Genomic DNA, 27,818 nt, shown 5'->3' on the forward strand with positions numbered 1-27,818 from the left:
AAATGAAACAAGACAAACACAGGCAGAGAGATGATTCATAAAGACTGCCACAGTTACACAGAAGATTACAGGTTTTGATTGTAAAATTGCTGTGTCTGTAATACCACTTGCTAAGATTAAGACTGAGTATGATGTAGGAAAAGTGCATGCAAATGCATGTTGCTTTTATTCTGTAAAATTTGCCGAGACTCAGAGAGAGACAGAAAAGGGTCAAATATTCTTTAAAGTCCATAAATAAGTCACAAAAATGTTCCCATTTCGCAGTAGTAGGATATTCTCCAGTATTATGAATGTAAAGGAATAAGCAGTATTCAGTCTTTTAAAATAATCCAGGACTTCTTAAATAAATACAGCTCTTGTCATTTTCTATGGAAAGTTGTAGTTTCATTGTATATATATATATATATATATATATATATATATATATATATATATATATATATATATGGTTAATACTGGATGAAATGTTTAATCATATAATTAGCAGGTGTTTTCAAGAACATTATAAAGGGAATGCCGTATTGAGTTTTTGGTTAGTTTAAAAAAAACAAAAAACAAACAAACCCACCACCACCTAAAATAAATCAGCAATAATAACACAATTTCTGATTACAAAATAGATCCTATCACATCAGTTGATATTTAAAGTTGACATGTAGCTTACAATAATGCATTAAAATTGTGAGCCAATTGTATGAGAAGCTCAGAGCATGGATCTGAATGAGGAAAGCCAAGTGCTGCACCCCCAGACCAGACAGAAACAAAGTCCACCACTGAGAGTGAAAAGTGTCCCACCACAAACAGACTGACAGACAGACAGACCAGCCATTACAAAAAAAAAAGCTCAAGAAGAAGGTAAGGGAGGAACCCAATAGTGGGCAAGGTAGGAGAGATCCCACACACAAATCTCCAAACCCAACCGCAACCCAACAGGGCAAAACACAGCCTCACCTCTTTGGCCAAACCAAAGGTGCCCAGCACTGTATGTGAGGCCTTTGAGAGGGGAGACTGGGGGAAGTGGAAGGGTGGAGGTGGGTGGTGTTGGGGATGGGTGGGTGTTTAGGGGCTCTGAGTTCTCACCTGGTCTCACTCCTGCCAGCATGGGCAGTGGGTGGTGGGTGAACGGCATGCGGGCAGACCTCGTCTGGCCAGACAGAGCGCTGAAATCGAATTTCCCCGGCTTCTTAAGAGAACCAGGCGACGAGAGTCCTGGCAAAAAACGGGATCAACAGAATGGCAGAAGAGAGATAGGAGGTTTTAATGAAACAGGCTCTGCGTTCAGACCTTGACTTGATCTGTATGCTTTAGGAGGAGAAAAAAATCACCTCATTTGTAGCAGCAGTGGGGGGAAGAAAAAAGGATGGGAGAGGGAGGACTGGCAACAAGAAAAATAGCTTGGTGGAGGCCATGGTGGCAGATCCCATTAGACTCCATTTAGTTTGATCTGTCTGTATGTCTGTCTGTCTCACTACTCCGTAATGACATCCCCAAACACATGCCAAGGGCGATTCTAGAGTTTAACCCTTAGTGCTGCTCAACTCCCAATGAGAATGGATGATAAGGATAAAAAAAATAAGGAAATAAAATATACCTCTATAACTGAATGCAAAAGAACACGGTCACTTTTGTGTGTACATGATTGTACATCTCTTTCCATCAGGAAAATGCAACGTTAACTGGTATCAAAGGTTAAATATTTGACAGGATTAACATCAAATATTGTTCCCCAAAACAAAAACACTACCAAGGTAGTTTCACTCAAAGTGGCAAACACTGACTCTCCAGATACAATACAAATGGGGCCAAAAAGGTTTTAAAACCTGTCCATGGAAGTTGCTTCACTAAAGATAATAAGTCCTCGCAAGGTCCCTCTTGTAACTTTATCTATAATACACACTACCTCTCCCCTGGTGCTTGGTTGGGCTTTTCTTTCAGTTCTGTTCTCTCTTTGCATTTGTGCTCTCTCCATCCTTCTTTCTGTCATTATGATATATCACTATGTCAGGTGATATATCATACGGTATCACCTCCTCCCTCCTCTACTCTGTAACTGTACTATCACATTCAGACTCTATTTTTACATTTTTAAATGTAAATAAGATTTCTTTAAGGTGAAATTTAAAAAAAAACTGGGATGAAACTGTCTTCTTATTATTCTCCCTGACTTATACATGTGGTGTCTCTGTTCTGCCTTCTCTCTGTCCTCATACAATGCTACAGGCAATACATGTCAATTTTACAACATCCACATATTGTAGCCTAACTGACCTTTTGTAGTCTACTCGTCTAAGCTTGTTAGGAATTAAACTAGACTAGGTCCTGTAAGTTACAGGATGATAATAAAGGAGTAAAATTGTTTTCAGGTGAACGCTAATCAGAGTGGACAGAACAGATGCTGAATTTATACACTCATACCTCTAATAACCAATGCCTTGATACCTAATACCTAATGCTCAATACCTGTTTATTTTCTCGCCTGGCCAAAGCAACATAATTAAATGAAAATTAGAGTTAGAGAAATATTTTAGGTGGACTGTGCTAAATAATGGCATCTACAAGAAGACGCAGCTACACTACATTCTTCAACATTTAGGTGTTTGCAGTGGAGTTCGTTTAACTGACATCTGTAGGTGACCGGTCAGCAGTGGAGCTGTAAAAGCAAATGACTATAGTAATTCACCATCTATCAACACAGGTGATCGAAATAAGGTATACTCATATAAAAGTACATAAAGAAACACTCCTTCACACTTTCCAGAAAGAAACCCATCTCTTTTATAAGTTTTAGAGTTGACACAATGTTCTATCAGAACATGCTGTACTCTGAGTGCGGCCCGAGCCGGCAGCCCGAGTCTGCAACTTGGCGCCAGCCGAAGAGGAAGACAGGAGGGGAGCGAAGAATGTGCGAATAATGAGGGTGGAAGTGTGAGAAATGGAGGGAGAGAGGAGGCGATGACATGTGCCCCTAGTATATAGCGGTACATTAAAGTGTCCTCCCGTTTCTATAAACGTCGGCCCAAAAGCCACAGGGCCTGAGCTCAGGCCGATGAGCTTTTCCAAAGTTTGGCACAAACAAGAGAGCTAAGTATACACTGGGCTTACCAAGTGACCCAGAAACACAGCCAAATGTGTCAGAGCTGAGGAAATAAAAATGAGTCTGTTTTATGATCAAGACTTGTGGCTAGTTTTGAGGGAAATTATTTTGATATACGGTAATCCAAACACACAATTTAAGACTCTGGGGTTTTAGGCAGTGGCAGAATGATGGGTAAATTTCCCTAGATCTGTAAGAATTAGCCATATTACATTACTGTGAAATCTAACGACAGCCTTTGCTGTCCTATCTCTCGCTCACTTTCTTTCTTTCTTTCTTTCTTTCTTTCTTTCTTTCTTTCTTTCTTTCTTTCTTTCTTTCTTTCCCTCTATCGATACCTGAGATTCAGAGACCAGGGAGCTCAATCATCCCACAAGAGCAATAAACAGTCATCAGGTAAACAGTTTACATGCTCTAATCTTAAGCTTGCGCATCCCAGGACACTGAGTATTGTATAACATCAGGCTGTGAAAAGTGACAGAAATGCTATCACCATCTCATATTTTATTAGAATGAAGAGTGTGCGATCAAAAGAGTATAAACCGAGAGAGAGAGAGAGAGAGAAAGAGAGAGAGAGAGAGAGAGAGAGAGAGAGGAAAAGCCACAAACCTAGAACTGAGACAAATTTGAGCAGATTTTAAAAGTTGCAATATCGATTGAGAAGTAAGCGACATGGACAAATGCTCTGACTCACATTAGATTCTATTTTAATCCACTTTGATCACACACAGAGTCTTTACACGTCCACGTTCCACTCAGTGCTCAAAGGACTGCTCAAGTGTGAGGTGTTTCCTTCAAGTTCTTTACTTTGTATCCAAATATATTCATCTACTCCACTAAACATATAGACATGTTATAATCGATAAAGCAGTATTGTTTAAGAATTGAGCTGCATGATATTGCTAGTATGCTCATGATTATTTTCCCAAATACCAAACACGTACCGTAAATCACACTTTAGCACAATTAATCACTCTAAATAGTCTAATAATGATATTAGACTTTAAGCATGTAATTTAACATGTGTTATTTTAGACAATTAGACATATGAAAGGGTGGGGTTAGAGGTTAGGGTTAGTGGAAAGGGTGTGACTCCTTATGCACAAGATATGCTAGTCAACAAAAATAATATATTAATGGAAGATAATTAGCTCAGAATTACAGTCAATTATTCTTAATTAATTGACAAAAATATAAATAGTGAAAATATTATAAATAAAGGATGATTTAATATTATTAAGTAATTATATTATTAATACAGTTTAAAAAATTAACATTCATTCTGACGCCTTGTTTAAGGATTTAAAATGTAGCTAAGCCTATTTCATATATGGCAATAAACAAATAAATAAAAAGTCCATACAATTCAAAATTTGTGACTGACTCCACGATGGTGAATTAATTAATCCGTTAACATATGCGTCCCTGTCAGTGGCCGGAAACAGACGCCACTTAAAAGGCTTTGGAGTTAAAGCTGACAGAAGTTTCTATGATCTCCCCTTTCCTGTCTACACATATGTGACTGCATGTGAAATGTGTGTGTGTGTGTGTGTGTGTGTGTGTGTGTGTGTGTGTGTGTGTGTGTGTGTGTGTGCATGCACGTGTTTGTGTTTCATTTGTTATTTCTCTTTCTCTGTCCAGTTTCTGGCACAATGCATCAGCAGACTGGCAGCCAATCAAATGCTCCCATGACCCTGCAGTCTCGCCACACTAACAAGCTGGCCATCAGACAAACCTTGAGCTGTCACACAACGGCACACGTGAAACTAGAACACTTATACGATGTTTTTTGTCCAAACACACACAAAGAAGAAACAAATTCACATGAGCACACATGAAACCATCCACATATTGCAGCAACTACACATCTCCTGGCTGAAACACACATGCATGCAGATGCATAAACACAGAGTGTGTTCTCCTACCACGGTTAATTCACTAGTTATGGGATGGACAGTACACATGGAACAGGCTGAGCGAGGCAGGAGTGCTGATTGAACAGGAGAGGGATAAGTAAAATGAACTGGATGTTAAGGGAGTCCTTATGCTGCTGCACAAAGAGTCAGCCCTAATGATGAATGACATTGCCTCATTCAGGTACTGAATCACCTTTGGAGCGTAGCAGAGCGTCACTCACGCTCACAAACTACACCCCCTACCACCACCACCACCACACGCACCTCCCAATCAGCACCACTACCATCATCATTGCGCTAACAGATGTCTTCTGTAACACAGTAGCTCCCATAGCTGTTGACACATGGAGGCACCATCTGGACCAGAGTGCTGCTTATCTCCAGATTGTATGTGTATGTGTATATGTGTGTGGCATATTTTGAAGACATAAAGCCTATAACCTTACAGAGAGAACACCTGAGTGTATTTTGTGCTTGTTTGTTTGCTTGGGTTGTTGTATGTGTGTGAATGTGTTTTTACAGGTGCTAGGTCTCAAGGCAGGGCTTCAGTATCCCACTAGCTAAAGTATCGTTTAGTTAAACATACAAAACACACACAGGCATAAGTAGCTGCCAGTGCACTTGTGTATTATGGTAATTAATCCCTATTAATAATTATGATGCAAACAGAAGGAGACGTAAATATTACCAGCTGTGAGAACCCTTTAGAACCTTTCGGACAAGCTAATGGTATTTTTCATTTGTAGATGCAACACAAATTCACACTTTAGCATTTTTGTAATGTTTGAGAGCTAGAGTTTTCTGATTAATTGAATTTCTCTGTGAAATCCAGTGCTATAGTCCTGCTTCTTGCATGTCAGCCGATAACACAGCTCTGTATTCAGATCAATACAACATCCATCAGCTAACCATTAGATAGATTATGAGTTACAGCAGCCGATCAGGCCAATCAGGAGAGTCCACCAATTAAAATACTGAATATTACATTGAGGCCATCAGTGACCCCATATCAGAGCATTTTTTAAAGGATTTTCCACTAGGAGACCAACTGGTCTGGGCAATACAATCACAGGCCCCAGAGTCCATGCGGCTGCACCGCTGCGGCATATTCTGTGATGCAAAATGGTTCACCAATCACCATACAGACAAACACTACAGTGACTACACAGCTATCAAGAGCAATTACCAAGCACAAATGCTATGTCAAAGACACTCAAAGTTACACAGTAATGACATCGGATTCTGACATCAGCCATCTCAGTAACCAAATTTTAGTTTTGTTTTTGTTAACCAACATGATCTTGTGTGCATATCTTATAACATAGATCTTCGTTTTCCTTGTTAAATGTATACTTACATGGTACTTGGTTAATTAATTGCAACTGATTGAACCAAATGATAAGACATAACTTGGTTTAAAATTTGGTCTCCCAGTGAAGCTGGTTTGGCATTGACTAGGAGACCAAATCTGGCCACTGGGAGACCATTTGGTCTCCCAGTAACTATGTTAAAAAATGCTCTGCCCCATATGAAAATATAATATAATTAGGTACATACAGTGCGGTCCAAAAGTCTGAAACTACTAATGAAAACACTTCTATTTTGCATTATCTGCAACAACTTGAGTAAATCTCAAGTAAAAGTAGAATCTTATGAATATTTCTAAATATTTAAATAGATTTTAGAAATTCTCAGTAATTTGTATTTCCCATTTCTGCTTTATTAACAGTGTGCACTCGACCTGACATGGGCTCCAAATGTTTGGTTAACCCTGATGATCCATATTAAGATAAAAATCTACTGTAATATCATCTGAACACATGCTTCAGTGCAAAGGATGTCTGACCTTTTGTATAAATGAGTTAACAAGGTCAATATCATAAACTTGCTTAACTCAGTTTAAATAGTAAGCTAGAAATATTCCACAAACATTTCCTGTGGTCTCTGAATTTTAGACTCCAGGCTGTACTTAAAGTTTGATATTTTATATACTATCCATGTACTTGTTTCAAGTTTATTTATGCCTGTCTGGATCACCCTACAGCAAATTCCCAGAGTACCCTTTAAATTGTGCAGGACAAGTGGCAATCCTTGTGCCAGGGTTGAGAACCTGTGTCCTAGAGAATTTTTAGGGCAATTTAAATGTTGATTTGCTTTTCCCAACAATCACAAAAAGAAATCGGTATTATCAACCCCCTCAGCCCAATTATGACACCCCAAATTAAAAATATTTAATAATTAAAGTTTAATATTTACAACTATATTTATGATGTTTCATATTTACAGTGTAATATCCTGTCAACACTCCAATATAAAAATGGAATCTTAAAGTTATGCATGGAAAGACCTTTAACAGCTGAGCTGAACTACACTATATGGCCAAAAGTATGTGGACACCTGACCATCACACCTGTATGTGTATTGTTTTGGAAGCACACAATTATATAGAATGTCTTTGTTCACTGGAGCATTAAGATTTCCCTTTTGTGGAATCAAGGGGCTCAAAAATGTTCCAGCATAACAATGCCCCTGTGCACAAAATGCACTCCATAACGACATGGTTTGCTATGGTTTGTGTGAAAGAACTCAAGTGGCTTGCACAGATCCTTGATGTCAACCCCACTGAATACTGGAGTGCTAACTGTTTACCAGGCCTTTTCTTCTGACATCAGTGTTATCACCTTTCTAATGCTCTTGTGACTCAATGGCAAGTTCCCATAGCCGTGCTCCTAAATCTAGTGGAAAGACTTCCCAGAAGAGTGGGGGTTATTATAACAGCAAGTGGGGATTAAATCTAGAACGGGATTTTTAACAAGCACATATGTGTGTGATTGGCCAGGTGTCTGCATACTTTTGGCAATTATTGTTTTGATCTGAAGTCACATTTGTTCGTGAAAATTTCAGAGACATTGTTAATTCTGAGAGTCAGGGTCACTGGAAATGGAATGTTGGGACATTTAGTTCTGCACAAATCTGGTAGTATAGGGAGTTTGATGATCCAAGACAAAAAAACAAAAACAAAAAACCCCACAAACAAACAAACAAACAAAAAAAACCCCCTGTGAAGTCTGTCTACCATATCAAGAGACCTCTCACATTTTCAACACTCAACAGGACTGCATGATTAAAATTTGCTGCTTTATTTACTATCTGCATATTTCTTTCCATGTCTACATGCCAGTATATGAAAAGTAAACTGTAAATGTACTTGACACTTCTAGCCAACTATACATTGGTATTTGTAGAAAACATGGATAAACCTTTAGTACTCTTGAATATTCTAGAAAATAACTTCCTGTGGTCCATTTTGAAGTGATAACAACTACGCCCTACTTCCTCAAAAGGTCTTTCTCACAGTGATAACTCTGAAATCCCTGTGTGTTAAACATAAAAGCCATTTGTAGCACACTTCAACATCATTTTTCAAAGCTGACAGCTAGTATTACACAATCATTGACAGTTACATAAACAAGCATTAGAATTGAATAATGAATAGACAGACTAAGCAGTGAGTTTCCCCATTTACCAGTTACACTTCACTTATCCTGATTTTCTAAACTTTTCTAATTTACAAACATGGAAAACTACAAACTCCATGACGGATAACCTGCAGCAAAATTATACCACCACTAACTTTTTTTCATTCAGACTAACAAACGTTTTGTAGCCAGGGACCACTTTAAAAATAAATTTCATGGACTTCCTCAGTGCAGATTTATTATGAAGCTAATCCAGCTATTCAAATATTATGATTATTAGTTAAATGTGTACAGTAATATCCTGGCTATTTATCGGAGCCATAGGGCTTTTCTGTTCCTGCACTTGCCACCAACAGAACATATAAAGTCCAAGTTGGCATTATTTGTAGGCCTACTTATTTTTGAGTTAGTGAGGTTCGGAGTTTAGGTAATCAGACTCCACTTTGAGAACTATGAGTACTTGATGAAGGTTTAGAAAAGACATACAGGACCAGTCAAAAGTCTGGACACACCTTTTAATTCAATGTTTTTTCTTTATTTTTATTAATTAAAAGACACTTCTTGTCTTAAAGTAATGATGGATGTCATTTCTCTTTACTTAGTTGAGCGGTTCTTGACATAATATGGATTACTACAGTTGTGGAATAGGGCTATTTACTGTATATTTATTATTTACTGTTTACTGTTTGATCTCAAACGCATTAAGAAGGCAAGAAATTGCACTAATTAACTTTTGACGAGACACACCTGTTAACTGAAAAGCATTCCAGGTGACGACCTCATGAAGCTGGTTAAGATAATGCCAATAGTGTGCAAAACGTCATCAAGGTAAATGGTGGATACAGTGAAGAATCTAAAAATATGAAACATATTTTGTTTTTTAACACTTTTTTGTTTACCACATAATTCCATTTATGTTCCACATGTTATTTCATAGTTTTGATGTCTTCAGTATTGTTCTGCAATGTAGAAAATAGTCAAAATACAGAAAAACCTAAGAATGACTAGGGGTGTCCAAACTTTTGACTGGTACTGTATATCTTTAAAAGTACAGATATGTGATGAGATATACATTATGCAGGAGGCCACTTTTAGTTTTAACGTTTTACACAGATAATGGTTAGCCATATACGGTGCTAGATGCTTTGAAACTCAAAGGTCAACCAAATACAACCCCTGCCTTTAGTTTTCCTTGTAAAGCCATGCCCCCAAACACATGACTAGGCTACAACTCCTAAACTTGATTAGCAGGAAATTAGAGCCACTACTTGTCATTTGTCATTTTGTCTCATTTACAGAACCTGGGATGCCACAGAAACCGGAGGTTCACTTCTACAGTGATCTAATTGAAGCTGAAAATAAGTGTCCCAAATATATAACAGTGTGCTGATATAAAAGTCACTGTTCTAACCTTTAAAACCAAACCTGGAGAAGTATTAATGGATGGAGCAAACAGAGAAACTGAAATACTGGATTCTTACTGAAGCACACTGAATATCTGAACCATGTTTAATCCAATAACACTAAACACAACACAAGAATCCTATTTACCTACAAAATTCCTGAGCAAGTTTGCCATGAATTTGATGACATGATAGGCACTGGGGGAAAAAAAACATTTTAAATAATAAGCAATAGAAAAGGACAAGGAGGAGAGAGAGAGAGATGGAACCAGGAAGAAAGAGGAGAAGAAACATAAACATTGAGACAGTAGAACAGTCATTTTGGATTCAGGTTGTGAGTGGTGTAGAGCAGTAAAGATGAGGGTAATGTGGTCTAACCATGGTAAGGAAACTGCACGCCATCGCTCTCATGTTTAATCTTCCTCTCCTGCATACTGGCCAAATGGTGCTGCACTGAAAAACCCAAACAGGGGAGAAGGGCAGAGTTAACAATATGACAGAGAGAAAGAAAGAGACTTTTGGGATAGAAGAAATCACGGGGAAGTGTTAATTAATTTTACATCAGTCACATGGTGATAAGCTCTACAGTTTGTCTTGTACTACGTTACTATTTACATTCTATCTTCTATGCACTTGACAGAAAATTCGAATAAATACCTATCACTCTAAAGCAATATCCAAGATTGTACATCTGGAACCAATTCTCAGAGAGAGAGAGAGAGAGAGAGAGAGAGAGGGGCACATACAGTATGGAACATTGAAGAAATAAAAAAAAACAGCAAACAAACATGTATTTTTTAATCTTGTGTCTTATTCACCGTTAATACAGGAAACATTGCACATATGAATGTTGTGCTGCATGAATGGAATGACTGAGGGATCATATGGACTCAACGAAAAACGGTATTGTTCATCTTTCTGGAAACTTCCATTCTACAGGGTGTGAAATCTATTATGTAACTTGCTTATGAAAGAAACACCAAAGCGTCTCCAGAAGCAGTGGTGATGTGGGGGGGATTAGCAAAGGGAAACAGATGCGAAAAATGTGGTCATGCAGTGGCTACCACATCCTAGACATGATGATCATCTACAGAACTGACTTTATAGGAGTGAAATGCTATTTAGGACATTTAAACAGTTCTCCTTACAAAACAAACAAACAAACAAACAAAAAAACTGCCAAGTTCTTTCTAAAAGATTTATGGCTGCTTTTTAGTATCTCCAATATGTACACCACATGTAGAAATAAAACGCAGATTATATATTAATAAATGTCAGTAACATTCCTATACATCTTTACCAACACAGCAGGCTTGATCACTGAACACACACACACACACACACACACACACACACAGTTTTATCTCTCTTCCTTCTGTTAGCCCCAAAGCCCAAATCAAATGTAAAGACCTACATGCAATACTTAATTATAATTATTTATACTACAGCCGTAGTGTGTACTTAGCGTTAAGTAATGTTCCATGGCTCTGACATTAGTGCCAGCTGCACTATTATTTATGTGCTCCTTCTAATACTGTAGATTATCACTTATAGAGTAACAACTTACACCAGGACTTGTTTGGTAGATATTCCACATTAACAGATGTAGTGTAAAAAAAAAGTGCAATATTTGATGTGATGAGGAGATGGTTATTTAGCTTTTTTTTTTTTGGAAGGAATCTTCACTGTCAATGCTTTCTAACAACCAGAGATAAAATACGGAGGGCTTCACTGTTCCTCTGTAATATGACAAGTTGCATTTTTTTTGTCATATAAACTTCGAGAGACAAAAACAGAGGAACAACTGTTTATAGCTGTTAAAACACAACTGTTTAGAGGACCTAAACTTGTTTCATGGACATTCTACAATATTAAATGGATAAAACATACACTATATGGCCAAATGTTTATAGACGTCATTCTTCTAGGAAGGTTTTCCACTAGATTTTGGAGTGTGGTTGTGGGGATTTGCCCATTCAGCCGCAAGAGTATTAGTGAGGTCAGGCACTGGTGTCAGGCGAGAAGGCATGAGTAATATTCCTAGGGATTTAAAGATATGTAGTGAGACTCACAGTGTAGGGTGAACTTTTCCCAAAACATTGCTGTTTCTCATTTAACGGCTATTCACAGCTATATGAATGTGAGAAGCTATGTTTAGTGTTAATTTTGGTATAACTATCAGAAGCATACAAGCCAAGTTTTCATTATAGCTGAATATTTACGGAATCGCACTGCTTGTGAGACAGTGAGAAAAAACTGTGGTAGGAAATTTTTGCATACCACATTACTTTGATGCCCATCCCAGTGCCCTCACAATTTAAACCATTTAAAATGTATTAAAATGTCTTACATGAACATTTTCATCACTGTTTCTTATTTTGTACTAGCTCTGTTGGTCGTTGTGAGCCCTGGTTCCAAAACACGAAAAAAATATTCACATAAATCCCGATTGTGAAGGTAATCGGATACAAAGGTTTACATGGCTGTTATTCATTATAATATACTTCTCCCATTCTAACATATTACACGCAAGTTCCACTTTACATCTTACTTTTTTTTTTTTTTTTAGATTTTACTGTAACCCATATGTTGCTGCACAATTTATTCCCCCTCCCCTCTATTCCATCCATCTAGGGAGAGGTAAATAAACAGCATTTCTGTGGTGAGTTGTGATGGTACATTGGCAAGCATTTGACATTGTAATCATTAGTTCCTGTCTGCTCTGGAGGGTAGTGGGTGGTGGGGAGAAGGAGTCGATTAAATAAAACAGTAAAAAGAGACATTAAGTGTGTCTGAAATCGCTTCCTCACTCATTCACTATTTGTTTTATAGACTGTTCTACTGTATATACTGGTAGAGCACTATAAAGGGTGCGGTGTCAGGAAGAGACATGACTGAATTCAGACAGTAAGTAGTGAGCGCTCCGGACATATCATGATGCCCTGCTCCTAGTTAGACAAAATTTCAAGCTAAAAAAACTGTGGGCAATAGTGTCCATCAGTTGTATACTGAATTTATGGTGCACTATGGGTAGAAATACAGTGTACTATGGTGAAAAAAAGCAATCAATTCAGACACCAAAATAGAGAGAGAGACAGACAGAGAGAGACAGAGCGAGAAAGGCACTGATTGGCTGAGCAGATTGGTGGATGAGTGAGGAATTGAGTCAATGGGTAAGAAAGAACAGAAAGTGTAAAGAAAGAGTGGTCACATCACACAGTCAGTCTGCTAACTCAGCTTAAAGCCTGTGCTGTGATTTCCAACCTGATGGTGTAGCTACTTCTTAGTCAGTAACGATCATTCCACTTAACCAAAAGGGCTAGTCACAATCTCACGCCTTAAAAAGTATTTGTGAATTGTTAGCTTATGCTAGCAGGCATACTGACTTTAATATATTTTTTTTATGTTGGCTGTGTGAACAAACTAAGAATGAAGGTGTGTGTGTGTGTGTGTGTGTACCTGCATCCACATCGTTAGGCCAGCCACTGGGCTGTGAGCTGCCGGGAGCAGGGGAACGGCCCGAGTAGAACACATCATCCACTGGGCTCTCCATTTCACTGTCATCGATGGACTTACGCTTGTTTGAGCTGAGAGCAGGAGAGAGAGGGAGAGAGGGAAAGAGGGAGAAAAAGAGGAGAAATGAAAAATGCTGACAGTACACAGACTTGGTGAGCACAGCTTTGCCATGAAATCTGTCTTTGACCTGGAAGTGACCACTTAACTCTTTACCCCTTAAAGCAGTTGCTACAGCCACCCTTGGTGGCAAGTACATACTGTTCACCCTTATAACATATTTACAAGAAAAAAAGTCTAAAGACAAGGTTTTGACAAGGTTTTAGACAAGGCGTCATATATCGTCATTATGAGATATACACGGGGTCGTCATATGTCGTCATTTAAAGGATCAAATAAAATTTACAGTTCCAACACAAACATGTTTTGATGGCCGACATCCACTTAATTAATTGTGTACTGGGATATAAGTGTTCATTAATTTTCACAACCAGATTAATTCCAGTGCAAATCTAGAGACCCAGCAGCATGGTAGTACAGTAAGTGGAGTTGCTGCCTCACAGGTCTAGGAGCCTTGCTTTGATCCTGAGCTAAGGCTAAGGTTTGTATGGAGTTTCTGTATATGTTCTCTCCATATCCACTTGGGTTTCCCCATTCATTCATTCCTGAATGAATGAACTAGAGAAACACATTTTGGATACCAGACATGCCTTCGTTAACTGTTGACATTTGAGGTGAGAGGAATGTTCTGTAAATGTCATTGCTTTAATCAATTACATTAAATAATGTGTCTTCAACACCATTCCAATAAGAAAAGTTCTTAAAAATAAGCAATAAAGAAATATATTCTCTTTTCCTATGTTTTTGGGAGAGCAAACGAGTCCCATAGGCAGCAAAGTTTGCAATCTCTTAAAATTTCATGACCTGATTTGCATTCCCAACTATTACATATTACCAGTAGTTTTATCAGTTACTGAATAATTTATAGTAGTTGTTAAATAATATACTTTAAGATGAATAACTAAGTAACAATCCTGGACTTTAAGGGGTTAAATGAGATCAAAAAGCACTCAAAGTATTCATAGGTATACTTTCTTTAAGTAATTTTGGTTTGTAATACAATTATCATTTTGATGTAGAACATGCATGCGTATGTTAACTGCTTTGGCTTATAATGTAACTCTGAGCCAATAAAGTACACTTTAAGTGAACTGAGAGAGATAGATTAAAAAGATAAGAAGAACAAATAAGTATAATAACATGGATTAAAAGTATTATGTAGTATTAATGCCATAATACATAATGTATTTAGTATGCAATTTTAAAAAAAGAACATAAACATGCTTTCCTGATATGATGAAAATATATTGTAACAAAGTCCTAATCCATCTGCCATCCCATATATCACAGCTGTCAAACTGCAGTCCTGGAGAGCCTTGTTGTTCAGTGGACAGCTTAATTGTTTAGTGTACATTTTTTAGTTTTCTTTGATAAAATTAATTCTTATGGTGAAGGCCTTGTGGAATTTAATCTGGTATGTAAAAGTAACCATGCTGTGGCCCTCCAGGACTGCAGTCTTCCATACCGAACATGTTAGGCTTGTTTGATATATGATTTGATATCAATTTAATTATCCCCAGATGATCTTACATTACCCCGGAATTATGTTGGGCTTGATTTTTAAAAACACTTAATTTCAAATGATATAGCATGCTGTGGACTTGTTATGATCCCCTTCACTGTGTCAAAATAATTGTGTGAAGAATGGATTGTAATCAGGAAGAAAGAAAATCCGCTTATCTGGTGGAAAACACATGGGAAGTGTTTCCCTATCATGGTAAAACTCATGCCCAAGCAACAACAGTACTAAAAACTGCAAGACTTAGCACAAATAAAAACGTTGTTTCACTGAGCTAAGTCTAAATAGAACTTAAGTTCAATTGAAAAACATCACAAGGACTTACAGTGCCTTGCCAAAAGTATTCATCCCCCTTGGTGTTTATCCTGTTTTGTTGCATTAGAAGCTGGAATTAAAATGGATTTTTGGGGGGCTAGCACCATTTGATTTACACAACATGCCTACAACATTAAAGGTGCACATTGTTCTTTTTTATTGTGACACAAACAATAATTAAGATTAAAAAACAGAAATCTGGAGTGTGCATACCCCCTTTCGTATGAAACCCATAAATAAGAGCTGGTCCAACCAATTCACTTCATAAGTCACATAATTAGATGATAAAGAGCCACCTGTGTACAATCAAAGTGTCACATGATCTGTCACATGATGTCTGTATAAATCAACCTGTTCTGGAAGGACCCTGACTCTGCAACACTACTAAGCAAGCAACATGAGAACCAAGGAACACTCCAAACAGGTCATAAACAAAGTTGTGGAGAAGTATAGATCAGGGTTGGGTCATAAAAAATATCCCAAACTTTGAATATCCCAGGGAGCACCATTAAATCCATTATAGCAAAATAAAAAGAATATGGCACCACTACAAATCTGACAAGAGAAGGCCACCCACCAAAACTCACAGACCAGGCAAGGAGGGCATTAATCAGAGATGCAACAAAGACGCCAACGATAACGCTGAGGGAGCTGCAAAGATCCACAGTGGAGAAGGGAGTGTCTGTCCATAGGACCACTTTAAGCCATACACTCCAAAGAGTGGGGCTTTATGGAAGAGTGGCTAGAAAAAAGTCATTGCTTAAAAAATCATGTTTGGAGTTTGCCCAACAGCATGTGGCAGACTCCCCAAAAACATGGAAGAAGATTCTCTGGTCAAATGAGACAAAAATTGAACTTTTTGGCCATCATGGGAAATGCCATGTGTGGCGCAAACCCAACACCCTGAGAACACCATCCCTACAATGAAGCATGGTGGTGGCAGCATCATGCTGTGGGGATGTTTTTATCTGCAGGGACAAGAAAGCTGGTCAGGACTGAAAGAAAGATGGATGGCACTAAATACAGGGCAATTCTGGAGAAAAACCTGTTTCAGTCAGCCAGAGGTTTGAGACTGGGATGAAGGTTCACGGTCTAGCAGGACAATGACCCTAAACATACTGCTAAAGCTACACTGGAGTGGTTTAAAGGAAAACATTTAAATGTATTGGAATGGCCTAACCAAAGCCCAGACCTCAATCCAATTGAGAATCTGTGGCATAACTTGAAGATTGCTGTACACCACCGCAACCCATCTAACTTGAAGGAGTTGGAGCAGTTTTGCCTTGAGGAATGGGCAAAAATCCCAGTGGCTAGATGTGCTAAGCTAATAGAGACATACCCCAAGAGACTTGCAGCTGTAATTGTAGCAAAAGGTGGCTCTATATAAAGTATTGACTTTTTTAAGGGGGGGAGGAAATATTTATGCACGCTCCAGATTTCTGTTTTTTTTCATCTTAATTATTGTTTGTGTCACAATAAAAAAAACAATGTGCACCTTTAAAGTGGTAGGCATGTTGTGTAAATCAAATGGTGCTAACCCCTCAAAAATCCATTTTAATTCCAGCTTGTAATGCAACAAAACAGGACAAACACCAAGGGGGATGAATACTTTTGCAAGGCACTGTTTAAGTACGGACTACTTCAAAACAATCAGAATTACCATCAGCTTTTTTAAACTTTCTGAAAGGTTTGACTCCCATTCTGAACAAATCTTACAAATCTGATCAAACCCGTTAAAGGCAGCTGTCTATAAATCTATCAAGCATTTTCTATCTTACTCTGATGACCTCATAGTCAATAAATTAGTGTAATTTTAGTTGTTTTTTTTACATTGTAGAATTTAACTTTCCGAATATACCACGTTGTCAGGGTATCCGTTTTGATGCTGTGTGTGTCAAAACGACAATTTAAACGAGGACGAACAGCCTTCTGAAGAAATGAGCAGCTCAGAGAATATCCAAACCATTTTCTTGTAATTACTTAAATAGCAACATATCTGTATAAGCAGAATAGCACTTGATTGGAGATACGGTATATACACCATACATGCACATACAAATTTGAAATTTGAAGTGTTTCCATTCAAGTTGTACAGTGGTGCTTGAAAGTTTGTGAACCCTTTAGAATTTTCTATATTTCTGCATAAATATGACCTAAAACATCATCAGATTTTCACACAAAATCTAAAAAGTAAAAGTAAAACTAAAAGTAGATAAAGAGAACCCAGTTAAACAAATGAGACAAAAATATTATACTTGGTCATTTATTTATTGAGGAAAATGATCCAATATTACATATCTGTGAGTGGCAAAAGTATGTGAACCTTTGCTTTCAGTATCTGGCGTGACCCCCTTGTGCAGCAATAACTGCAACTAAATGTTTCCGGTAACTGTTGATCAGTCCTCCACACCGGCTTGGAGGAGTTTTAGCCCATTCCTCCATATAGAACAGTTTCAACTCTGGGACGTTGGTGGGTTTCCTCACATGAACTGCTTGCTTCAGGTCCTTCCACAACATTTCGATTGGATTCAAGTCAGGACTTTGACTTGGCCATTCCAAACCATTAACTTTATTCTTTTTTAACCATTCTTTGGTAGAACGACTTATGTGCTTAGGGTCGTTGTCTTGCTGTATGACCCACCTTCTCTTGAGATTCAGTTCATGGACAGATGTCCTGACATTTTCCTTTAGAATTCGCTGGTATAATTCAGAATTCATTGTTCCATCAATGATGGCAAGCCATCCTGGCCCAGATGCAGCAAAACAAGCCCAACCCATGATACTACCACCACCATGTTTCACAGATGGGATAAGGTTCTTATGCTGGAATGCAGTGTTTTCCTTTCTCCAAACATAACGCTTCTCATTTAAACCAAAAAGTTCTATTTTGGTCTCATCCGTCCACAAAACATTTTTCCAATAGCCTTCTGGCTTGTCCACGTGATCTTTAGCAAACTGCAGATGAGCAGCAATGTTCTTTTGGGAGAGCAGTGGCTTTCTCCATGCAACCCTGCCATGCACACCATTGTTGTTCAGTGTTCTCCTGATGGTGGACTCATAAACATTAACATTAGACAATGTGAGAGAGGCCTTCAGTTGCTTAGAAGTTACCCTGGAGTCCTTTGTGACCTCGCCGACTATTATACGCCTTGCTCTCAAGGGCGTAAAAACGGTGTTGATATTGGTGGGGACATAATTTGGCCAAGCGTCCCAGTGCGCCATGGTTGTCGCACGAAATGTGGCCTACACTGTACAAATGATTGGTTGTCCATTCCTTTGTGTTATTTTGATTTTTAGCACCAGGTACACTTAGTCTTAGACTTAGGCTAACATCTGCATGTATACGGGCAATACATTACCACACAGAGAAAGTGGACATTGAAGTTGCTGTGAATTTCGCTGTAGTGGATGACCTACCCAAAATACAACAACACAAGCTTCATTTTCACACAACTTTTACTATTTTCACACATTTGAAACATCATGTGCTTCCTTTTGAGTTACTGCAATTTCAGAATCTGGAAGTAATGTAGGTATGGGTGGTAGAAATGTGAAGAGTTTTGGTAGTTGTAGTGCATTTTGCAAAAATGTTTATTCATTAAGTTGAAAGGGTTAAGTGACAATTGTTTCACATTTTTACATTTTCACATTTTATTGCAGAGGTTACATACATACGCATATACACATGCATATATACATATGCATATACATGCAAACAATGAGCAAGAAAAAATAAATATAAGTAGCATTACCTACAAGCATTTATTAGTGTGTGTGTGTGTGTGTGTGTGTGTGTGTGTGAGAGAGAGAGAGAGAGAGAGATTGCAAACAGAAACTCCTTGCTGTTACAGTACGTAAATATAAGTAAACATTTAGCATTACCGACAAGCATTTATTAGTGTGTATGTGAGAGAGAGAGAGAGAGAGAGAGAGAGAGAGAGAGAGAGAGAGAAACGTCCTCCTTACGTTTTCTTTTATTGCCCGACATCACTGCCTGTGTGCTGTTTTGCTGTAGCAGCGAGCTGGATGCTGATTTTACCGCTTGCTACTGCTTACAGCCAATGACAACAAAAAACCATAGCAACGTCAAGGCAATGGGAGGTGGGCCAATCAAAGCTTCATAAAGCTTTTTTACCTGTCCCCACCAATAGTCAGCCGTCTTTGAGAGGTCTGTTCACAACTGAAAATCAGCTGGAAGCGATACCGCGTTTGGTGTTTTTATTCAGCGTTTCCCGCATCGCGGCTTCTCCATTCAAAAATGGTATGGACATTTTAAACTCAGCTGAATATTGGTATGGATGCGTCCATACCGTCCATACGCATTTTTACGCCCATGCTTGCTCTTGGAGTGATCTTTGTTGGTCGACCACTCCTGGGGAGGGTAACAATGGTCTTGAATTTCCTCCATTTGTACACAATCTGTCTGACTGTAAATTGGTGGAGTCCAAACTCTTTAGAGATGGTTTTGTAACCTTTTCCAGCCTGATGAACATCAACAACGCTTTTTCTGAGCTCCTCAGAAATCTCCTTTGTTCGTGCCATGATACACTTCCACAAACATGTGTTGTGAAGATCAGACTTTGATAGATCCCTGTTCTTTAAATAAAACAAGGTGCCCACTCACACCTGATTGTCATCCCATTGATTGAAAACACCTGACTCTAATTTCACCTTCAAATTAACTGCTAATCCTAGAAGTTCACATACTTTTGCCACTCACAGATATGTAATATTGGATCATTTTCCTCGATAAATAAATGACCAAGTACAATATTTTTGTCTCATTTGTTTAACTGGGTTCTCTTTATCTACTTTTAGGACTTGTGTGAAAATCTGATGTTGTTTTAGGTCATATTTATGCAGAAATATAGAAAATGCTAAAGGGTTCACAAACTTTCAAGCACCACTGTATGTTATTTCATAGTTTTGATATCTTCAGTATTGCTCTACAATGTTGAAAATAATCAAAATATAGAAAAAAATGAGTAGGAGTGTCCAAACTTTTAACTGGTACTGTACATGATTCACTGTTGATTCCTGTTTTGATTGTTGATTAAAATCCTCTGAAAATTGCACACAGCTGAAACATTTTGTATGACGCACCTTACTTAAGCCAAACCAGTGGAATTAGGTGACTTTTTCACTTAGTCAGCTACTTAGCTCATCTTGGGTTGATTAAATCAATTTTTTTCTTAAGAACATAATTGTTCTCAAGGAAATATACATGTCAAACAAGCCTGGCGTGCATTGGTGTGAATGAGAAATGGACAGTGTTCAGACTGAGACACAGAAAGAGTTACTGCACAACTCAGAGATGAAAAGAAGTGGAGTGCAGAGAAGAGCAGACTGTGGGGTGTACCTCCGGGGGAGACTGCCATACAGCTCCATTTCAGTCCTGTGGCGGCCCAGAAAAATGAGGGAAAAGAATGAAGATAGTGTGTGTGTGTGTGTGTGTGTGTGTGTGTGTGTGTGTGTGTGTGTGTGTGTGTGTGTGTGTGCGTGCGTGAGGGAGAGAGAGAGAAAAGCAAACAGTGAAAAGGAAAGAAATAGATACAGACAGAGAAAAAGAGAGACAGTAGGATAAATGCAGAAATCAGAGAGACAAGAACAGAAAAAAGAGAAAGCTGTGTCACAAATTAGAGAAAAGAGTGAAAGCATTGGCCAAGCACCTTTACTCACATGCAAGTAAGTGAACTTCATCTTGTGTGTGTGTGTGTGTGTGTGTGTGTACCTGGTCGATGGGGTGGACGTGATGGACCGACGACCCAGGTTGATGTTGTAATATCCAGGACTGTCCAAGTCGGCCAGGGAGAAGTTGGGACCGGTAGCCGTGGCAACTGGAGCTAAAGGCAAAAACAAACAGAATTACTACCATCACAGACAACTAATGTATCTATTTCAATTTTGTATAATCTATTGTTGTGGTAATTTGTGATTATAAACTATATATGCCTTGTGAGGAGCAGAGTTCTGTCCTGTTTGGGGGCGAAGCTAATTTCCAGGCCATAAAAATGCAAACAAACATGCTAGTTCTATAGATATCTTTTTCTATGTCTAGAATCACTTTTAACCCACTTTTAAATAGCACCTGTTAGTGTCAGTGAGAGGACAGCCATGAAATCATCCCATCGGTCTATTACATGTTGATATAGAAATGTTGAGAAGAAGAGAGGAAATGTGTCTGTGTGACTCACTCTGTGACACGCGGACCAGCTCGGCCACGTTCCACACTCCTGAAGTCACAAAGCAGTCCTGGAAACTCAAGTGCCCTGGGGTGCGAGAAAGCAACAGAGAATCACACACACACACACACACAAAACAGCCTAACCACATGGACCGCATTGTTAAATTCATCCTTCTATTTATAATGTGCACTGTCACAGTGGGACAATAACAGGATGGAAGTTTTTGGTTAGTCCCTCTATGGTAGGCTCACTTGACCGAGGTGTTCAGAGAAAAACTGAAGCTTAATGAAGATGCTAAACATGAGACTGTGGGTTCAACTCCAGTTATTCGCTGGGCTTGTAATGATTTTTAGAATTGACATAAACAGTATTTAGAATGTGAGCGAATCACATTTAAATGAGCAATTTGTAAATATTTTAGAGCCTTCAGCTTCTTGTGAGGCAACAACGAGACTTCTTCCTCCCAACTGACCCAAAATCCTCTGAAACTGCCTAATGCAAAATGGACAGAGCTGAATGGCTTTGTTATAAAGACTAGCCCAGTCTTTAAAATGCAAGTGCAGGTCTTGAACCAGGAATAAAAAAAGAGAAAGATGCATAGCAATTTTACCAATTGCATTGAATGCTTTAGTTTAAATATTTGCTAATTTCCATGCGTTTGTTAAATAACTCTACGGAGTGTAAATCCTGTTAAGCCTTTTGCTGTTCAATTCAGTCACGCTGTGTCCATACTTGTTTTTAAGTACATTTCATATGTTATGGTTTTCCACATTTCTCAGTTTTGTATTGGCGTTTGAGATTTTTAATACTTGGTTCACACTATGTTTTGGTACACAAATATAAAAATAAATATTAATATAAATTTATTCCAAAGCACCTCTGCAGGTAGGCTTAAAGCTGACTGGCTACCTCCACTGCTCCTGCACTGACACAGCAGGACTAGAGAGGGAGCAGGGGGGTTATAACAATAACTATAACTATATGCTGAAGTATCAAAAAATCTGTGTATGTGACAGCTGCTTGTGCTCACCCATGTGTGCGTACCAGTACCTGTCTGTACAGTATGTGTGGTGTGTGTGTGTGTGTACATAGGTCCATGGATATAATAATAGAAACGGGCCTTTACAAGTGATTCCATACAGGCACTATAGGTAACTGGGTTATTGTTTCTGTTCCATCCACATGATCCGCTGCGGTTAGTGTGTGCATGCATGTGTGCACCAGCAATGTTGGAGCATGAGCTCAGCGCTGCTCTATTTGGGAACCATGTGGTTCACATCAGCCAATCATGCCAGAGTGATTTATGAGCATTCAAGCAGCCTAGCAGTGTCTAACTACTATGAACTGGAATCACTTGGACGTGCGTGTGTGCAAATATGCACAATATGTATAGCGTGTGTGAGAAAATGTTTCTGACCCAAGAAAATAACATGGTTTGTAGCGCTCAATCAGATAACACTAACTTAAATGAAATTTCTAATATGTCATATATTTTGTAGGTTACAAGATCGCCTAGAGGATGCTGCGGCTTGAATATGTTTGATGCTTTGATTTCTGGCAGTAAAAACACAATAACGATTCAGTGGAGAATCTGATAGCATCATCAGTTGTACTCTGATACAGAAAAGTAATAATGATTACTTGTTTAAATATATATGCATTTACACTACACAATATGTATCTGTTCTCAGTTTACCATTGGGTGGCGGTTTGACGTCTGCTTCTCCTTGCTGGTTGGAGTTCTCTGATTGTCCAGATTCTGCAAAGAAATGATGAGGACAGAATTAGTTATATTCCAAAACACAGTGACTGAGCCAAGACTAAGGAGACTTAGGGTCTTTCCACACTTTAATGAATGATGACACAACAGCAAACTAATTGTACCAGACATATAACAGATTTTGACATTAGAGTTTCAGTCCTATAAAACGAAAGAACAAGTCTAATCCTGACTTGTATTAGTTCATTCATCAGGATCTGTGTTGGCGGATGCTCCCAACAGCCTGCCACAGTGCCTGCGCTTACCCCACACCCTGAAATGTTCTGCCTCTGGCACAAAACCAGCCCTTACATCCCTTGCTAAATAAAGACCTGATCAGGACACAAAGTCATCAAAGAACCTCAAATTTTCTATTATAAATTTCCAGAACAAGTGCGAGGAGAATACTGCTATAAGTCCATACATAAATCCATTTTAGACACTGTTTGGCGAAAGCACACTAAGCAAAATATCTGATTAGTACTTTGGCACAAAACAAATAACCACATACTGATATTGTTCTATTGGTCTCATAGTTTATTTATAGTTCCTTATACTTAATAAATCTGACCTACAGTCAGAATTTAAATCAACACATCAGTGATATGAGTCATTATTCTGCATGAATTGCTTAGGATTAATAAACCTATTTGAGATACTCTATATGGCCAAAAGTTTGTGGACAGCTGACCCATATGTAGGTCTTCCTCAACTTGTTGCTACAAAGGGGGAAGCACATAATTGTTTAGAATGTCTTTGTATGCTGTTGTTTTACAGTTTCCATTCACTGGCACTAAAGGGCGCAAAAATGTTCCAGCACAACAATGCTCCCGTGCACAAAGCGAGGGTCATGAAGACATAGTTTGCCAAGGTTTGGAGTGGAAGCCCTGGAGTGGTGCACACAGAGCCCTGACCTCAACCCCACTAAACTGGGATGAACTGGAACGTCAACTGCACCAGACCTTCTCGCCTGACATAAGAGTCTGACTTCAATAATGCTCTTGTGGCTGAATGGGCAAATCTTCACAGCCATACTCCAAGATCTACTGGAAAACCTTCTTTGAAGAGTGGCGGTTATTACAACAGCAAAGGGGGAATAAATCTGGAATGGGATGTTCAACAAACACATACAGATGTGATGGTCAGGTGTCCACAAACATTTGGCCATGCGTAGTAGTGTGTGATTTAAAGTCAGAAGTGTGGTGGCAGTTGGGGTGGGAACACTGCCTTCCAAAACTGGTCTCACTGCATAGTGTACTGTGTTAATGGTACATAAAAATGGTACATCAGACCTTATTACTGGTCCATATAAGATGTGGACTGAACTTTGTGTGCAGCCATACAGATGTTTACAGAGTGTCTCTAACAAAAGTGATCTCGGAGAGTCCAGAACCTTCTTGGATGTTGTACTTGGCCCAGATTCAGTGACATGCTTTCTACTATCTAGTGTGTTTTAATAACCATATATTATACTGGAATATTCTTTAAAATAAGCACTAAATTCTAACTAATCAATATGAGCCCTTCATTCTTTTACCCACAGTGTAGTGCAAATATAATGCTGTATATCAAAAACAGTGAAAGCAATTGCTGCCGTTGCAAGTACTACAAAATGAGCCACAACAACAGTAACAGGCGTAAATAATGGAAAACTGATACAAAAAGAGGCACTGGCAAAATCAGAATGTGGAAGAAAACCAAGAGCCCTTTTTCCCCCCTCACTTGCTCCCTTTCTCATTGCATGTGCTTCGGTTGCTCTGCGGAATCCTGGCAGCCATCTTAGCATTTGGCAGCCATCTTAGCACTAGTGGTGTCAGAGAATTCCTGCTAGTTTAACATTTGCAAATGCCCTCACTAATACAGAGATACACTGCTAGTAAAAAGACAAAAATACCTCCTTTATATAAGTGTCTATATACATAAAAATATGTCTAAAGCTATACAATTATATTCAGACAGCTAAATGTTAATCCATCTGACAGCTAAATGTTAATCCATCTGACAGCTAAATGCTAATTCCTGAGTCACATCCACAACTATATGAATTACATGGGTTATTGATTTTTTTGTGGCATTTAACATGCAACAATATGCAGATATTTTTGTACAGAAAATGAGGATTTCATAGCAATCGTTCAACCCCAGAGGCCCATGGGTAGTGTAATGAGACAGTATTACTGTAAATGAAAAGCACAATTTCTGCACATTTTAAGAGAAGACAAGTGAGGCAATGGCAAGAGCTATAAAATGCTTAGCAATGTAGGGTTACTGTATTAGTTTCCACATCACCATTAAAATCTACATTTAGCTCTAACTAAATAGCTAAGCCTGATGCAGTATTTACAAAAAAGTAAATAACTTAATTAGAAGTCAAGATATTTTTTTCATTATGGTCTTGCACATTAGTAGAAATTGTCATGATCATTCATAGGGGACGATACAACTGTTTTGCAACTGTTTAGCAGCAGGGCATTCATACTATTACCCACAACTTTACTCGATGAAAAATTAAATGATATTAAGCAAAATCCAACATCAGCTGTCTTTGCACAGAGATGACTGGCAGTAGTATTCATACAAATTGGCATGAATCTAATTGGATGTTTTGTATAATTAATAAATCAAGTTAAAATGCACAAGAAACGTGATCAGATTGGTATCCAGGCCAAAAAAAAGTAAAAAAATATTTTAAAATGTATCATGATTTTTGAGGTACGTAACAATACATGGAAGGTCTAAACAAAATGTTGGTAGTATGTATTTCATGGAAAGTAATTAAGTAAGAATACAAGTATTACTTAAACTGAACTTTAACTTTAAGGTAGCAATATTACATAAGTATTTTTCACCTCTTCTCCCAGCTATCTGCCCCTAGTGGTGTGCAGAACTGAATATGTTCTGGGTCTTCAACGAGGTCTAATCCAATTACAAGACACATTAATGGAGCCTTACTGTGCAGAGCTGGACCAGAGTGAATGGAACAGCTCATGCTATTGGACAGAGACAAAAACAAGGCGAGCAGGGGGCAACTCACCCTCATGCTCACAATGGAGGCTCTGTCCATTATTAGTGCTGAGGCCCTGTGGTGTCTAGCCACTGCTGTTATCAGCAAATCACAATGCACTGTCCATACACACAACAAACACAGAAACACACAAAGCTCACTAATGTATCCAAAAAATGCTCAGCGCCATCCTTATCAATCCAGCACACTCACCCAGAGGACCCCTGAACACATCGCAGGCCAAAACTAATGCGTCAAACATGCACACATGTACAAGTGCAAAAAAAAAATTTATATATATATATATATATATATATATATATATATATATATATATATATATATTTTAGACATATATATATACACACACACACAGTCTACCAAACATGGGCTTAAAGAAAAACCAGTGACCTGTGAAGTTAAGCTAATATTCAGATAAAGACCACTTCACTAACTTTCAAGAACTGTGACAAACTAAAAGCAGCAAATCTAATTGGCTCATTTCCAAAGCGCATATTCATAAACAACCGTGCTTGCAAATGACTGTGCACAAACAAAGGTTTGTTTTTCATTTAATTATTTATTTTGTAGCTTATGCATTTGCCAATGAGCTCAGATTGCCAGTTTATCGCAGACTCACACTGGCAAATGGAGAGGATTAATCTAACACAGGCCTGCTGCAGGACATCTCAAACACCAGCAATATAAAATCAACAGTACACAGAAAAGCTGGGTCCAGTGAACTCATCAAGTAGAGGGTAAGGAGAAAACTGTAAAGAAAAATGAGTGAGTCAATGTCATATTTTTTTATCAGACACTTTAATGGCTCAGATTAATTTTATTTATTTACCTACAGTAATAGATTCTTCTCATTTTACCAATAGAATATTTAAATAAATGTTTACATTTCTTGTGTGATCTGGAATCATCTTTACAAAGGAATATGAGATAAGCTGAATATCAGTTGCAGTTCGGCTCAGTCCCAAAAGGATTTCTATTCATTACATATAGCGCCTACATAATATAATATTGCACAGCCTACAGAGTGCACTATAAGGTCAATAGACACTATTTGAGATTCAGCCATAAGAAAATAAGTAACTCCAAGTTGGATATTGTTAACGGCTTCAGGTAATATTAATTTTTAGGACACAATGTTTTTATATTTATAAGACATACTAATACATAATTTGTTAAAAATGATGGATAATTAAAAATATGCAAAAATAAAATATGCCATAAATGAGATGTAGTAAATAAGACACCTTTCACCAAGAAATAAGAATCATTTCACCAAAATGTTCAAGGTATATGTGTTGCACCAGACTTACATTACCCTTCATTAGGAATATTATCAAAATCTAAATAGTATCCAAGTGAACATTTGTTGTGACGATCATATTCTAGTAAGTTTGCATGCTGTTTCTCATTTTATGATACATTCTGTTGCCAGCTATCATTTTCTGACTGTGATGTAAAAGATTTCTTGCTTTTCTCACAGCTCCTCTCGC

At 38.2% G+C, this 27,818-nt stretch overlaps 1 protein-coding gene across 3 annotated transcripts in view; it reads right to left on the reverse strand.

Annotated features, from left to right (window-relative positions):
• nfixb (nuclear factor I/Xb) overlaps positions 1–27,818 on the reverse strand; it is a 172,758-nt gene that overhangs the window by 11,829 nt on the left and 133,111 nt on the right. For 2 of the 3 annotated variants that reach the window (XM_060901522.1, XM_060901523.1), the window contains exons 3-8: positions 23,241–23,303; positions 21,554–21,628; positions 21,091–21,202; positions 13,352–13,479; positions 10,271–10,345; positions 1,081–1,209 (exon numbers count right to left, since the gene is read on the reverse strand). In XM_060901522.1, coding sequence (XP_060757505.1) covers positions 1,081–1,209; positions 10,271–10,345; positions 13,352–13,479; positions 21,091–21,202; positions 21,554–21,628; positions 23,241–23,303 — 582 coding nt within the window. The remainder of the gene's footprint in view (positions 1–1,080; positions 1,210–10,270; positions 10,346–13,351; positions 13,480–21,090; positions 21,203–21,553; positions 21,629–23,240; positions 23,304–27,818) is intronic. The other variant, XM_060901524.1, reaches the window with a different exon arrangement.

The sequence above is a fragment of the Neoarius graeffei genome, chromosome 20 (genome assembly GCF_027579695.1).
Source record: "Neoarius graeffei isolate fNeoGra1 chromosome 20, fNeoGra1.pri, whole genome shotgun sequence".
Lineage (NCBI taxonomy): Eukaryota > Metazoa > Chordata > Actinopteri > Siluriformes > Ariidae > Neoarius > Neoarius graeffei.